The 14,573-nt window shown below is 39.8% G+C and overlaps 1 protein-coding gene across 1 annotated transcript; it reads left to right on the top strand.

Moving 5' to 3' along the window:
* Nucleotides 1-6,816: 6,816 nt before the first annotated feature.
* Nucleotides 6,817-9,877, top strand: LOC135541729 (green-sensitive opsin-like). The gene is made up of 5 exons (XM_064968054.1): nt 6,817-7,180; nt 7,597-7,765; nt 8,748-8,913; nt 9,067-9,306; nt 9,773-9,877. Exons 1-5 carry the CDS (start codon nt 6,817-6,819, stop codon nt 9,875-9,877), a joined length of 1,044 nt encoding a protein of 347 aa, XP_064824126.1.
* Nucleotides 9,878-14,573: the final 4,696 nt, after the last annotated feature.

Genomic DNA, 14,573 nt, shown 5'->3' with positions numbered 1-14,573 from the left:
TGTCCCTTCACCTGCGGGGAATCCAGGAAGAGAGAAGTCTTTAATTACAAATATGTGAATTGTTGGGAGGTTAAATTGCGTAGGAACCGACAATCATAATTGTTCTATTTATTACACACTTTTGCCCTCAGAACAGCCTCAATTTGTCAGGGCATGGACTCTACAAGGTGTCGAAAGCCTTCCACAGGGAGGCTGGCCCATGTTGACTCCAATGCTTTCCAGAGTTGTTTTAAGATGGCTGGATGTCCTTTGAGTGGTGTACCATTCTTGATACACATGGGTAACTGTTGAGTGTGAAAACCCCAGTAGCGTTGCAGTTCTTGACACAAACTGGTGCGCCTGGCACCTTGTACCATACCCTGTTCAAAGGGACTTCAATATGTTGTCTTGCCCATTCACCCGCTAACTGACACACATACACAATCCATGTCTCAATTGTCTCAAGGTTTAAAAATCCTTCATTAATATGTCTCCCCCCCTTCATCTACACTGATTAAGTGACATCAATAAGGGATCATAGCTTTCACCTGGATTCACCTGGTCAGTCGTTTTCATGGAAAGAGCAGGTGTTCCTAATGTGGCTTTTGTTTGCCACCTTTATGCTATAATTTGCTGAAAACATTTTATAAATACTTATTAATGTTATTTTAGATTAATAAATGCATGCATCAAAAGGTTTTTGTGTCGTTGAATGTTTTTGACTGGATATGTGCAAAAATATAATTATGTGAGAATTAATGTTTGGTTGTTTTGATCCCAGTTGGTCACACATGTTAGGCGCTACCAACAATATTAATTGATTTATACACAAGGTGCTACCAAAAAAAGTTGTTAATTTATTGCAAATTCATCTTAATTGCCATGTCCTATACAAGAGTCTGTATCTAGTCCCTGGCTTGTGGTCCTTATTCTTTCTTTACAGTTTCATACACCCTGACCATGTTGTGTGGCAAGAACTCAATGGGTGATGAGGGGGCTTCTTCTGTGTCAACAAGCAATATAGGACTGTCTTCTCTGGGCCATGTCTTCTGTTGTCTCTTGGGACTCTGACTCCTCTCTTCATTCTATTTCTTCTTTCTAAGCTGCTCTTATGTGTCTGACAGTCACTGTTGGTCTCAGATATCAGTGATTGATAGTCCTGACAGTGACACTAAGCTCTGTGTTTAACCTATAGTGTCACCATGGATTTTCTCAACAAGATAATGTATACACGGAAATGCCATATTAACCTTTTACTGCAATGAGCTAAATCAGGGTTACACACAGTGCTTATTGGTAGTCTTAAACAAATGTACTTTGAAACGAAAGTATAAACCATGCATATAGGTATGGGCTTACAAAAAAGAAGACACCTGTACCATATCAGATATAGAGTTGAAATGTATTCAATTTTGAGTTTGTATCCCAATGTTACACTTTACACTTCAACTATGACAGACAAAATCAGATTTTTTTTTTCTCCAGAAAATCACATTGTAGGATTTTTTAATGAATTTATTTGCAGATTATGGTGGAAAATAAGTATTTGGTCAATAACAAAAGTTTATCTAAATACTTTGTTACAGTGCCTTGCGAAAGTATTCAGCCCCCTTGAACATTGCGACCTTTTGCCACATTTCAGGCTTCAAACATAAAGATATAAAACTGTATTTTTTTGTGAAGAATCAACAACAAGTGGGACACAATCATGAAGTGGAACAACATTTATTGGATATTTCAAAAGCAAAAGGTGGCGCTACAAAGTGTTAACTTAAGGGGGCTGAATAATTTTGCACGCCCAATTTTTCAGTTTTTGATTTGTTAAAAAAGTTTGAAATATCCAATAAATGTCGTTCCACTTCATGATTGTGTCCCACTTGTTGTTGATTCTTCACAAAAAAATACAGTTTTATATCTTTATGTTTGAAGCCTGAAATGTGGCAAAAGGTCGCAAAGTTCAAGGGGGCCGAATACTTTCGCAAGGCACTGTATATACCCTTTGTTGGCAATGACAGAGGTCAAACATTTTCTGTAAGTCTTCACAAGGTTTTCACACACTGTTGCTGGTATTTTGGCCCATTCCTCCATGCAGATCTCTCTAGATCAGTGATGTTTTGGGGCTGTTGCTGGGCAACACAGACTTTCAACTCCCTCCAAAGATTTTCTATGGGGTTGAGATCTGGAGACTGGCTAGGCAATTCCAGGGCCTTGAAATGCTTCTTACGAAGCCACTCCTTCGTTGCCCGGGCGGTGTGTTTGGGATCATTGTCATGCTGAAAGACCCAGCCATGTTTCATCTTCAATGCCCTTGCTGATGGAAGGAGGTTTTCACTCAAAATCTCACGATACATGGCCCCATTCATTCTTTCCTTTACACGGATCAGTCATCCTGGTCCCTTTGCTAAAAAACAGCCCCAAAGCATGATGTTTCCACCCCCATGCTTCACAGTAGGTATGGTGTTCTTTGGATGCAACTCAGCATTCTTTGTCCTCCAAACACGACGAGTTGAGTTTTTTCCCAAAAGTTCTATTTTGGTTTCATCTGACCATATGACATTCTCCCAATCTTCTTCTGGATCATCCAAATGCTCTCTAGCAAACTTCAGACGGGCCTGGACATGTACTGGCTTAAGCAAGGGGACACGTCTGGCACTGCAGTATTTGAGTCCCTGGCGGCGTAGTGTGTTACTGATGGTAGGCTTTGTTACTTTGGTCCCAGCTCTCTGCAGGTCATTCACTAGGTCCCCCGTGTGGTTCTGGGATTTTTGCTCACCGTTCTTGTGATAATTTTGACCCCACGGGGTGAGATCTTGCGTGGAGCCCCAGATCGAGGGAGATAATCAGTGGTCTTGTATGTCTTCCATTTCCTAATACTTGCTCCCACAGCTGATTTCTTCAAACCAAGCTGCTTACCTATTGCAGATTCAGTCTTCCCAGCCTGGTGCAGGTCTACAATTTTGTTTTTGGTGTCCTTTGACAGCTCTTTGGTCTTGGCCATAGTGGAGTTTGTAGTGTGACTGTTTGAGGTTGTGGACAGGTGTCTTTTATACTGACAACAAGTTCAAACAGGTGCCATTAATACAGGTAACGAGTGGAGGACAGAGGAGCCTCTTAAAGAAGAAGTTACAGGTCTGTGAGACCTAGAAATCGTGACACCATAATTTGCAAATAAATTCATAAAAAATCCTACAATGTTATTTTCTGGATTTTTTTTCTAATTTTGTCTTCAACTTCATAGTTGAAGTGTACCTATGATGAAAATTACAGGCCTCTCTCATATTTTTAAGTGGGAGAACTTGCACAATTGGTGGCTGACTAAATACTTTTTTGCCCCACTGTACATCACAGAAGACTGAAATATAGCAAAACAGTTTGACATAGAGACGCTGGATTTTTGCCCCCCCCCAAAAAGAAACATTTATTAATTGTTAAATTATGAAAAATATTAATAACATTCCACCCATGAGGCCACTAGGTCATTTGCATGCAGGACACGTTTTTTAGATACAAAACACGTCTGAAATTCTACTCTCAACACAGCCAAGTACCACACTGTAACAGTATGTAAGAAGTTATACCCCAGCCCAGGAGCGTGCTTTTTTAATGCTCCTCTCAGAGGTTACTCAACCGAGTTGTTTATACTTGGTGTTAAGACATACATGGAACTTTATTTTAATTGGATGTCGCAATCTTGATTTTGTTGTCTGCACTTGGATGCATTGATGCATTCTAAGAGACCATTGAATAAACATGTATTTCTATGTAATGTAAAAATGTATTATAAACATTTATATAAACATGTATTTCTATGTAATGTAGGATGGGACAAATAAATGGATGCATGAATCATGTATTTTTTTATACAGTTAATTTATTTTTATTTTTACTTTGCTATTTTGTTTGTTGAACTGATTTGTTTAGCTGTTTGATTAGCTGATCACTTACCAAATGATTCATCAGTAAAATCATGAAATGTTATATCTGGAAATAAGCCAAAATGATTGATCAAGACCATAGTAATGTTATGATACAAACTCACTGATCAGTGACCATTTTAAGAGATTTATTTTATAAATGCCTTATAGCAAAGCCTTTCTCCTGAGGTCATCATCCTTATTTTCAGAGGTGGTTCGGAAAAATCTATCCTGAAGAGTTGTGTTACAGTACCTCCCAAAACTAATGACGCTGTCTTGTGCCATGCTTGAGACCCAGGTTGAACCCCAGTAGGTCACATGTTGGTGGTCATATCCTGTGTCTGTATGTAGTACCTTGTTCACTGACATTTGGTCCTCATTCTCTGATACCTTTTCCAATGTATGATATTTTTGGGGCCATGAATAAAATGCTGTAAATGTTTTGTAAAAACATTCAAATGTAGGACAAATACAGTGCCCTCCATAATTATTGGGACAGTGAAGCATGTTTTCTTATTTAAGCTCTTTACTCCAAAAGTTTGTATTTGAAATCAAACAAAGACTGAGGTTCAACTGCAGACTGTCAGATAGAATTTGAGGGTATTTTCATCCACATTGGGTGAACCATTTAGAAATTACAGCACTTTTTGTACATAGCTCCCTCATTTTAGTGCACCAAAAGTATTGGCACAGATTCACTAATATGTGTAATAAAGTAGTCAAAAGTTTAGTATTTGGTCCCATATTCCTAGCAGGCAATGATTACACCAGTCTTGTGACTACAAACTTGTTGGATGCATTTGCTGTTTGTTTTGGTTGTATTTGTTTTTGTTCACAATATAATTGAATGGTGAATAATGTATTGTGTCATTTTGGAGTCACTTTTATTGTAAATAAAAATATTATATGTTTCTTAACACTTCTACGCTAATATGGATGATTATTGATAGTCATGAATGAATCATGAATAATGATGAGTGAGAAAGAGGTTATCATTTTAGGAGGGGTATAGTATTTGTGCGTCTGTAACTTTTTTATGTTACTTGTTGCTAGCTAACCTGCAGCATTCAAGATGAGACTTGAGATTATCATACCTTATACAACCATTAAACATTAAGCATGCAATGTAAGTGTGTGTTTTTCATTCAAAATTGTTTTGGCTGTAGATAACAAGCAAGACCCAGTCAGAAAGGAACTGATAGTTGTAGCAGAAACCAAAACCAGATTTTGGTAGATCTTGAAAGCTGCATTTAATATACATACATATATATATATATACACATTTTAACTATAAAGCTTACTTTGGCTCAACATACAAACACGCACTATGTAAAGAATGATAGTAAATAGCTTTGGAGCACCTTAAATGAAATTTTTGGTAAAAAATACAACTCGCCTTCATCATTCATTGAATAGCCCACTGATATTGCCAACTACTTTAATGACCTTTTCATTGGCAATAAAAAACAAACTTAGGGATGACATGCCAGCAACAAACGCTGACACCACACATCCAAGTACATCTGACCAAATTATGATAGACAAGCATTGTGCTTCTGAATTCCGTAAATTCAGTGTGGAAGAGGTGGCATTTATTGTTGTTGTCTATCAACAATGACAAGCCACCGGGGTCTGACAATCTGGATGGAAAATTACTGAGGATAATAGCTGGATACCAAATATGCAGTACCAGTCAAACGTTTCGACAGACCTGTTCATTAAAGGGTTTTTCTTTATTTTTACTTTTTCCTACATTGTATAATAATAGTGAAGACATAAAAACTATGAAATAACACATATGGAATCATGTAGGAACCAAAAAAGTGTTAAATAAATCAAAATATATTTTCGATTTTAGATTCTTCAAAGTCGCCACCCTTTGCCTTGATGATAGCTTTGCACACTCTTGGTATTCTCTCAACCAGCTTCATGAGGTAGTCACTTGGAATGCATTTCAATTGACAGGTATGCCTTGCAAAAAGTTAATTTGAGCCAGTTGTGTTGTGACAAGGTTGGGGTGGGATACAGAAGACAGCCCTTGAAGCCTTTGAGGAATCTAAAATCTAAAATATATTTTGATTTGTTAACACTTTTTTGGTTATTACATTATTCCAAAAGTGTTATTTAATAGTTTCGATGTCTTCACTATTATTCCACAATGTAGAAAATAATCAATTAAAAAAACTTAAATGAGATGGTTTGTCCAAACTTTTGACTGGTACTGTATATGTTTTGCAATAAGATCATCAAGGTGATTCTGAGCAGACCAATTATCCAGATCTCTCTCATTAAAATCCCAGATCTCTCTCATTAAAACACACACACACACACACACACACACACACACACACACACACACACACACACACACACACACACACACACACACACACACACACACACACACACACACACACACACACACACATTCTCAGTAGCAGGCTGCGTGTTATGGTGCTGCCAGAGTGACTGCATCAGCTCTGTCTGTCAGGCTCTCTGAATAAAACTGTTTTTTATATATAGAACAGAACCCAAACTAGAACCCAAACTTACCAAATTGATCAGTTCAGTGATTGCCTAAATTCAAAACATCTGGTCTTTCATGTCAGATAAATCAATAGCATGAAATGCCTGCGGTACTCCAGGACCAGGGTTGCCTACCCTTGATCTAGGTGATTATGACAAGACCAATTATCCAATCACTCTCATTCAAATCCCCCCGCCCGTCGCCCCACGTGCCCCCACCCCCTGCCTCCCTCTCCACGTGGTACTCTCCTTGATCACCAGTTGATCCCTGATGAGGCTGCTTAGACGTGTATATAAACATACCCATAGAATCCCTGATAATAAAGGAGCCAGAAGACACTAGACTGCAGCTAGAGCAGATTCTCCTATTTTCATCTCAACCACTCCCTGGTTAAAGATGCAGAACGGCACTGAAGGAAACAACTTCTACATCCCCATGTCCAACAGGACTGGACTTGTAAGAAGTCCCTTTGAATACCCTCAGTACTACTTGGCGGATCCATGGCAATTCTATCTGCTTGCTGTCTACATGTTTTTCCTGATCTGTTTTGGATTCCCCATCAACGGTCTGACCTTGTATGTCACAGCGACAAACAAGAAGCTCCAGCAACCTCTTAACTTCATCCTAGTCAACTTGGCTGCAGCTGGAATGATCATGGTAATGTTTGGATTCACCATCACCATCACATCTGCTGTCAATGGCTACTTCGTCTTTGGACCTATGGGCTGTGCCATCGAGGGTTTCATGGCTACACTTGGAGGTAAGAGAACATCTAGTCACATACACACACACCCCCACCCACACACATACACACATAAGACAAATGTGTATTTTCTTACTAGCACTGACTTTCCTCATAACTAATGGATTAAGGGAAAATGTATTTTCTATGACTGTGATATGTGGTTGTCTCACCTGGTTTCACTGGATAAAACTCTCACCTGGTCTCACTGGATTTGTGTAATACAGCCAAACTAGGTCAAATTATATTTATTTTGTTGCTATATTTATATCAACAATTTATGTCTGAACAAACTGACTGATATAAGCAACCAATCCTGGTCTAAAAAAATATTAATTGTTTGACATACACACATTGATGGATATGCTGGAAGAAGTCTCAGAAACCAAATGGAAAACAAGTCATAACTGCTCACTTTCCTTGTCTCATTCTAGGTCAGGTTGCTCTGTGGTCTCTGGTGGTGCTGGCCATTGAGAGATACATTGTCGTCTGCAAGCCCATGGGCAGCTTCACATTCACTACCACCCACGCTGGTGCCGGATGTGCATTCACTTGGGTCATGGCAATGGCCTGTGCTGCCCCCCCATTGGTCGGCTGGTCTAGGTAACTCAAAACATTGATTAATAAGAGGTCTCACAGAGCTTTACATTGAAGGGGGTAACTCATCTTGCTCATCACAAATGGCAGTTGCTGGTTCTGGAATCACAACTTCCACTTAAATTTCACTTTGTCGTGCAGTGATTTCAATGGGAGACTAAGTGAAAATTTGAGATAAGTGGACGTTAAGATTCACCCACAATGGATAGATCAATTACAAACAATGTTAAATACCCTGTCTGATCAGTTAATGCAAAACTGGATGAGAAGTAAATGATTGATATTGGTTTGGTACTGTTTGCACCCAGTAGAGAGGGAAGGCAAGCAATCTGCAGGTAATCTGCCGACCTTCCCCCACTTCAATAAACTGGGAGCGCTTGTTTAGTTCTCTACTACAGTACTGTACACTAGCTCTTGTCAGTCTTTGTCTCTCAGTTCTCTCATTGTTGTTACAATGCTATTCATAAAACTTAACAGGCACAGTAAACTGACTACCTCCTCTTCCAAATAAGGTGAAAACTGTATTTGAAATAATTAATAATATTTACACCTGAATTTAAAATCGTTTCTGGTTCTCCAAGATCCAATCATAGTGGCCAGGAATGTTTTGGGAAAGATTGTGATCTGATCTGGTGAGATGGAGTGAGGTGAGGTGGAAGTTGGTGGAAGTAGTGTTTTTAGTAGTGAGTTTGTGCTTTTAGTATGCTGACAATAGCCTCTCAATATTCTGCCCTACAGGATTGGATTTGGCTCTGAGAAAGGGCAAAAACAATCTCATTGGATTATACTGCATAAGTATAGTTATACAGCATCTAAGTCAATGATCTGATTAATACATTTGACAAGTATAGTAATTACAGTAATGGTCTTTCAGATGGGAGTTTACAACTCAAATACTTCATCAAGTTAATAACTGTGATAACATTTTATACATTTTAAAGCTAAATATTTAGCTAAAACAGGCTCATTTATTGTCTTTCCCACATAGATATATCCCAGAGGGCATGCAGTGCTCATGTGGACCTGATTACTACACCTTGGCCGAAGGCTTCAACAATGAATCATATGTGATCTACATGTTCTCCTGCCACTTCTGTGTTCCTGTCGTCACCATCTTCTTCACGTACGGAAGCCTTGTCCTCACAGTCAAGGCGGTAAGATGGTTAATTCTAGTACACTGCTCAAACAGACAGTTTGTCTATCCCTTTTTACTAAACACATTCAGGTTGAATGTAGTTGAGATATACTGCCCATACTTTTTTTTCAAACAATTATTTGATTTCATGTGTTCCCTTGTTTGTTTTCAGGCTGCAGCTTCCCAGCAGGACTCAGCATCCACCCAGAAAGCTGAGAAGGAAGTGACACGTATGTGCTTCCTGATGGTTTGTGGTTTTCTGATTGCCTGGACCCCCTATGCCAGCTTTGCTGCCTGGATCTTCTTCAACAAAGGAGCTGCCTTTACAGCCACAGCCATGGCTATTCCAGCCTTCTTCTCAAAGAGCTCAGCCATCTTCAACCCAGTCATCTATGTGTTGATGAACAAACAGGTTGGTAACAAACACTGACTATACCAAACAAACCCCCACACACATAAAAATGTGAAAGTCTGAAAACCCCAGCAGCATTGCAGTTCTTGTCACAAACCGGTGCGCATACTACCATAACCTGTTCAAAGAAATGTAAATATTTTAACTTGACCATTCACCCCGTAAATGGCACACACACAATCCATGTCTCAAATGTCTTACGGCTTAAAAATCCATCTATAACCTGTCTCCTCCCCTTCAACTACATTGATTGAAGTTGATTTAACAAGTGACATCAAGAAGGGACCATAGCTTTCAAATGGATTCATCTGGACAGTCTTGTCATGGAAAGGGCAGGTGTCTTTAATGTTTTGTATACAGTGTATGTTGGGCTCTCTCTTTTGTGCATCAATAAACAATGCTTCATGTTGGGCAAAGTGAAAAATGCTAACAATCTATTTCTCTAATTATCCTTCTCTCTCTACAGTTCCGTAGCTGCATGTTGGCTGCTGTAGGAATTAGTTCAGGAACTGAAGATGAGACCTCTGTTTCAGCAAGCAAGACAGAAGTGTCTTCTGTGGGCCCTGCATAACAACGTCCAAGGATTTTATTTTTTACATGGACTGGCATATTTTCAATTAGGTGGATTTATTTTCTAATCAGAAGATGCCCTCTTACAGTACAGTCCTCAAAATACAAAACATTGCTTAATCAAACATAGCCCATTTTTATTGTGCAATATATGTTGTATTTCCTTAGACCACCGGAGCACAGGAGAACTTTCAAGTTGTGATTTTTCATTTTTTTCCCAGCAAGTTGAATCCTCAAGAGTTTTCATGATGAACCAGTTGAAGGTTTTGTTTTAGCTCCGTAGCTTTGGGCACTCTTCAAAGAGAGACAAACAATTCCTCTCTGAGCAACACCTGCATTAATGAACAGCAATACCACTAAAAGGCAAGTCATGCTACTTTGACACAAAGTGGATTCTTGCCAATTATGGGTGGTTGCAGGTAGCATAGCAGTTAAGAGCGTTGAGCCAGTACCTGAAGAGTCACTTGTCCCGAATCCGTGTGCCCTTTGATTGAGCGACGCATTTAACCTTAATTGCTCCTGTACAGTAAGTCACTCTGGAGAAGAGCGTCTGCTAAATTACTAAAATATAAATGTAATTACAGTGCACACATCAAGGCGTCTCTACACTTTCAAAAATCTGCACTTGGTATATTGACTGTCATTTATGTTAAGAGGGTGACATACATACCAAATCATAGCTGAGGTGGAAAGATACCTATTGTGAATGGTTGAGCTTGGAATGACATACTGAACTACTTTCATACTTTGATGATGAAGGATTGAGATTTAATTGGTACAATGTGAGGCTACATATGTGTGGCTTTTGTTGGCCACTTGTATATTATCATTTGCTGAATACATTTTATAAATACTTCTTATGAAAATGTTATTCTAGATTAATAAATGCATGCATGAAAAGATTTCTGTGTCATTGAATGTTTTTGACTGGGCTATGTACACAAATATAATTATTCCTCTATGAAAATTCATGTTTGATCACAGTTGGTCACACGTTAGGTGCTACCAAAAGTATTAACATTCATACACATGGTGCTACTAAAAATACTAACATTTATACACAAGGTGCTACCAATAATACTAACATTTATACACAAGGTGCTACCAATAATACTAACATTTATACACAAGGTGCTACCAATAATACTAACATTTATACACAAGGTGCTACCAATAATACTAACATTTATACACAAGGTGCTACCAATAATACTAACATTTATACACAAGGTGCTACCAATAATACTAACATTTATACACAAGGTGCTACCAATAATACTAACATTTATACACAAGGTGCTACCAATAATACTAACATTTATACACAAGGTGCTACCAATAATACTAACATTTATACACAAGGTGCTACCAATAATACTAACATTTATACACAAGGTGCTACCAATAATACTAACATTTATACACAAGGTGCTACCAATAATACTAACATTTATACACAAGGTGCTACCAATAATACTAACATTTATACACAAGGTGCTACCAATAATACTAACATTTATACACAAGGTGCTACTAAGAATATTTACATTTATACACAAGGTGCTACCAAAAATACTGACATTTATACAAAAGGTGCTACCAAAAAAGTGTTTGATATAGTACTAATTCCTCTTAATGGTGAGGTCTGTACAATTATGTATCTATTCCCTGGCTTTTGATCCTTATTTTGTCTCTACAGTTTCATACACCCTGACAACTTTGTTCTATGTCAAGAACTCAATGGGTGATAAGGGGGATTAATCTGTGTCAACAAGCAAGACAGGGCTGTCTTCTCTGGGCCATGCACAGTCTTCTGTTGTCTTTTGGGACTCTGAATCCTCTCTGCAATCTATTTCCTCTTTCTAAGCTGCTCTTATGTGCCTGACATTCACTGTTGGTGTCAGATATCGATGATTGATAGTGCTGACAGTGACACTAAGCTCTGTGTTTAACCTATAGTGTCACCATGGATTTGCTCAATAAGTTAATGTATATACGGAAAGGCCATATTAAGATACAAAACACGTCTAAGCACCACACTGTAACTGTGTATAAGAAGGTACACCTCAGCCAAGAAGCGTCTCCTTTTTAAAACTCCTTTCAGGGGTTGCTCAACAATTGTTTTGTTTTTTACTTGGTGTTAAGACATACAGTGAATTCGGAAAGTATTCAGACCCCTTGACCTTCTCCACATTTTGTTAGGTTACAGCCTTATTCTAAAATTGATCAAATCTACACTCAATACCCCATAATGACAAATCAAAAACAGGTTTTTAGAAATGTTTGCTAATTTATATTAAAAAATGAAATACCACAATTATATAAGTATTCAGACCCTTTACTCAGTGCTTTGTTGAAGCACCTTTGGCAGTGATTATAGTATCGAGCCTTCTTGGGTATGATGCTACAAGATTGGCACACCTGTATTTGTAGATTTCTTCTCTGCAGATCCTCTCAAGCTCAGGTTGGATGGGAGTATTACTGCACAGTGTTCTCATGCCTTCTTCACGACTGTCTTGGTGTATTTGGACCATGACAGTTCGTTGGTGATGTAGACACCAAGGAACTTGAAACTCTCAACCCGCTCCACTATAGCCCCGCCGATGTTAATGGGGGCCTGTTTGGCCCACTTTTTCCTGTAGTCCAAGATCAGCTCCTTTGTCTTGCTCACATTGAGGGAGATGTTGTTGTCCTGGCACCACATGGCCAGGTCTCTGACCTCCTCCCTACAGGCTGTCTCATCATTGTCGATAATCAGGCCTGCCACTGTTGTGTTGTTAGCAAACGTAATGATGGTGTTAGAGTCGTGCTTGGTCATGCAGTCATGAGTGCAGGGAGTACAGGAGGGGACTAAGCACGCACCCCTGAGGGGCCCCAGTGTTGAGGATAAGCATGGCAGATGCCTACCTTTACCACCTGGGGGCGGCCTGTCAGGGTGTCCAGGATCCAGTTGCACAAGGAGGTGTTTAGTCCCTGGGTCTTTTGCTTAGTGATGAGCTTTATGGGCACTATGGTGTTGAACGCTAAGCTGTAATCAATGGACAGCATTCTCACATAGGTGTTCCTTTTGTCCTGGTGGGAAAGGGCAGTGTGGAGTGTGATTGAGATTGTGGATCTGTTGGGGCATTATGCGAATTGATGTGGGTCTAGGGCACGCATGGGCAGTTCCAGTCCTTGGAGGCCTGATCTGTGTCACACTTTTCCCCCATCCCTAGCAAACACAACTGATTTAACCTAATTGCATTTTTAGCTGATTAGTTGATTATTGGAGTCAGGTGTGTTAGCTGGGGCTGGGGAAAAAGTCTGACAATCAGGCCCTCGAGGACTGGAGTTGCCCAGGCCTGGTCTAGGGTATCCGGGATTATGCTGTTGACGTGAGCCATGACTAGCCTTTCAAAGCACTTCATGGCTACGGACGTGAGTGCTACGGGGAGGTAATCATTTAGGCAGGTTCGCTGCCTGGGGCACATGGACTATGGTGGTCTGCTTGAAACATGTAGGTGGAAATGTGGTAAAATGGATTTAAGTTTGCCTGCATTAAAGTCCCCGGCCACTAGGAGCATCACTTCTAGATGAGCATTCTTGTTTGCTTGTGGCCTTATACAAATCGTTGAGTGCGGTCTAAGTGCCAGCATCAATTTGTGGTGGTAAATAGATGACTACGAATAATATAGATGAGAACTTTCTTGGTCCAATTTGTAAGTCGCTCTGGATAAGAGCGTCTGCTAAATGACTTAAATGTAAATGTAATGATAGTGTGGTCTACAGCTTATGGTAAGGTACTCTATACCTAACTCTATACCTCTAGACTTCTTTAATATTATACATTGCGGACCAGCTATTATTGACAAATAGACACACACCCCCGCCCTTGTCTTACCAGACGTAGCTTCTTTGTCCTGCCGATGCATGGAAAATCCTGCCAGCTCTATATTATCTGTGTTGTAGTTCAGCCACAACTTGGTGAAACATAAGATATTACAGTTTTTAATGTCTCGTTGGTAAGATTGTCATGTCTTATTATGTCTGTTCCTGTCCTTTCTCTTCACTCTGTCTCTCTCTGCTGGTCTTATTAGGTTACCTTCTCTTTCTCTCCTTCTCCAGCTGTTCCTCATCTCCCCTAACTAGCTCGTTCACCCTTTCCCCACCTGTTCCCTTTTTTCCCTCTGATTAGGTCTCTATTTCTCTCTCTGTTCCTGCTACTTTCGGTGTCAGATTCTCGTTTGTGTTTCTCATGCCAGAAGCAAGCTATCGTCTCGTTTGCTTCCTCCTAGTCCTATCCTGTCGGAGTCTGCCTGGCAGGTGCATCCTGTACACTTCTAACTATCTTTTGTTTGCACTGTGTCCAGTTCATCATATGCTACGTGTGATCAGGTACCACCGTTCCTCTGTGACCCGCACCGACCCAGAGCGACCTGCAGCCTGTCGCCGCTACCCAGCTATTCATCAGAGGGACTTTATGTTTCATTTGTCGCCCTCTCTGCGGGTAGTCTATTGTGCCATTGACAACGTCGGAAGAGGATCTATGCCATTCCTGTTTTTTCATTAAAAGAACTCTGTTTCTGTTAAACCGCTTTTGGGTCTTCACTCAAGTGTATAACAGAAGAATCTGACCAAGAATGGACCCAGCGGCTCCGGACCCTTTTCACTCCGCCGTCGAGATCCAGGGAGCGATGCTAGGCAGACACGAGGAGGAA

This window comes from Oncorhynchus masou, chromosome 6 (assembly GCF_036934945.1).
Source record: "Oncorhynchus masou masou isolate Uvic2021 chromosome 6, UVic_Omas_1.1, whole genome shotgun sequence".
Classification (NCBI taxonomy): domain Eukaryota; kingdom Metazoa; phylum Chordata; class Actinopteri; order Salmoniformes; family Salmonidae; genus Oncorhynchus; species Oncorhynchus masou.
The sequence above is the reverse complement of the archived record's forward strand: the minus strand, read 5'-3'. Positions and strand labels throughout refer to the sequence as shown.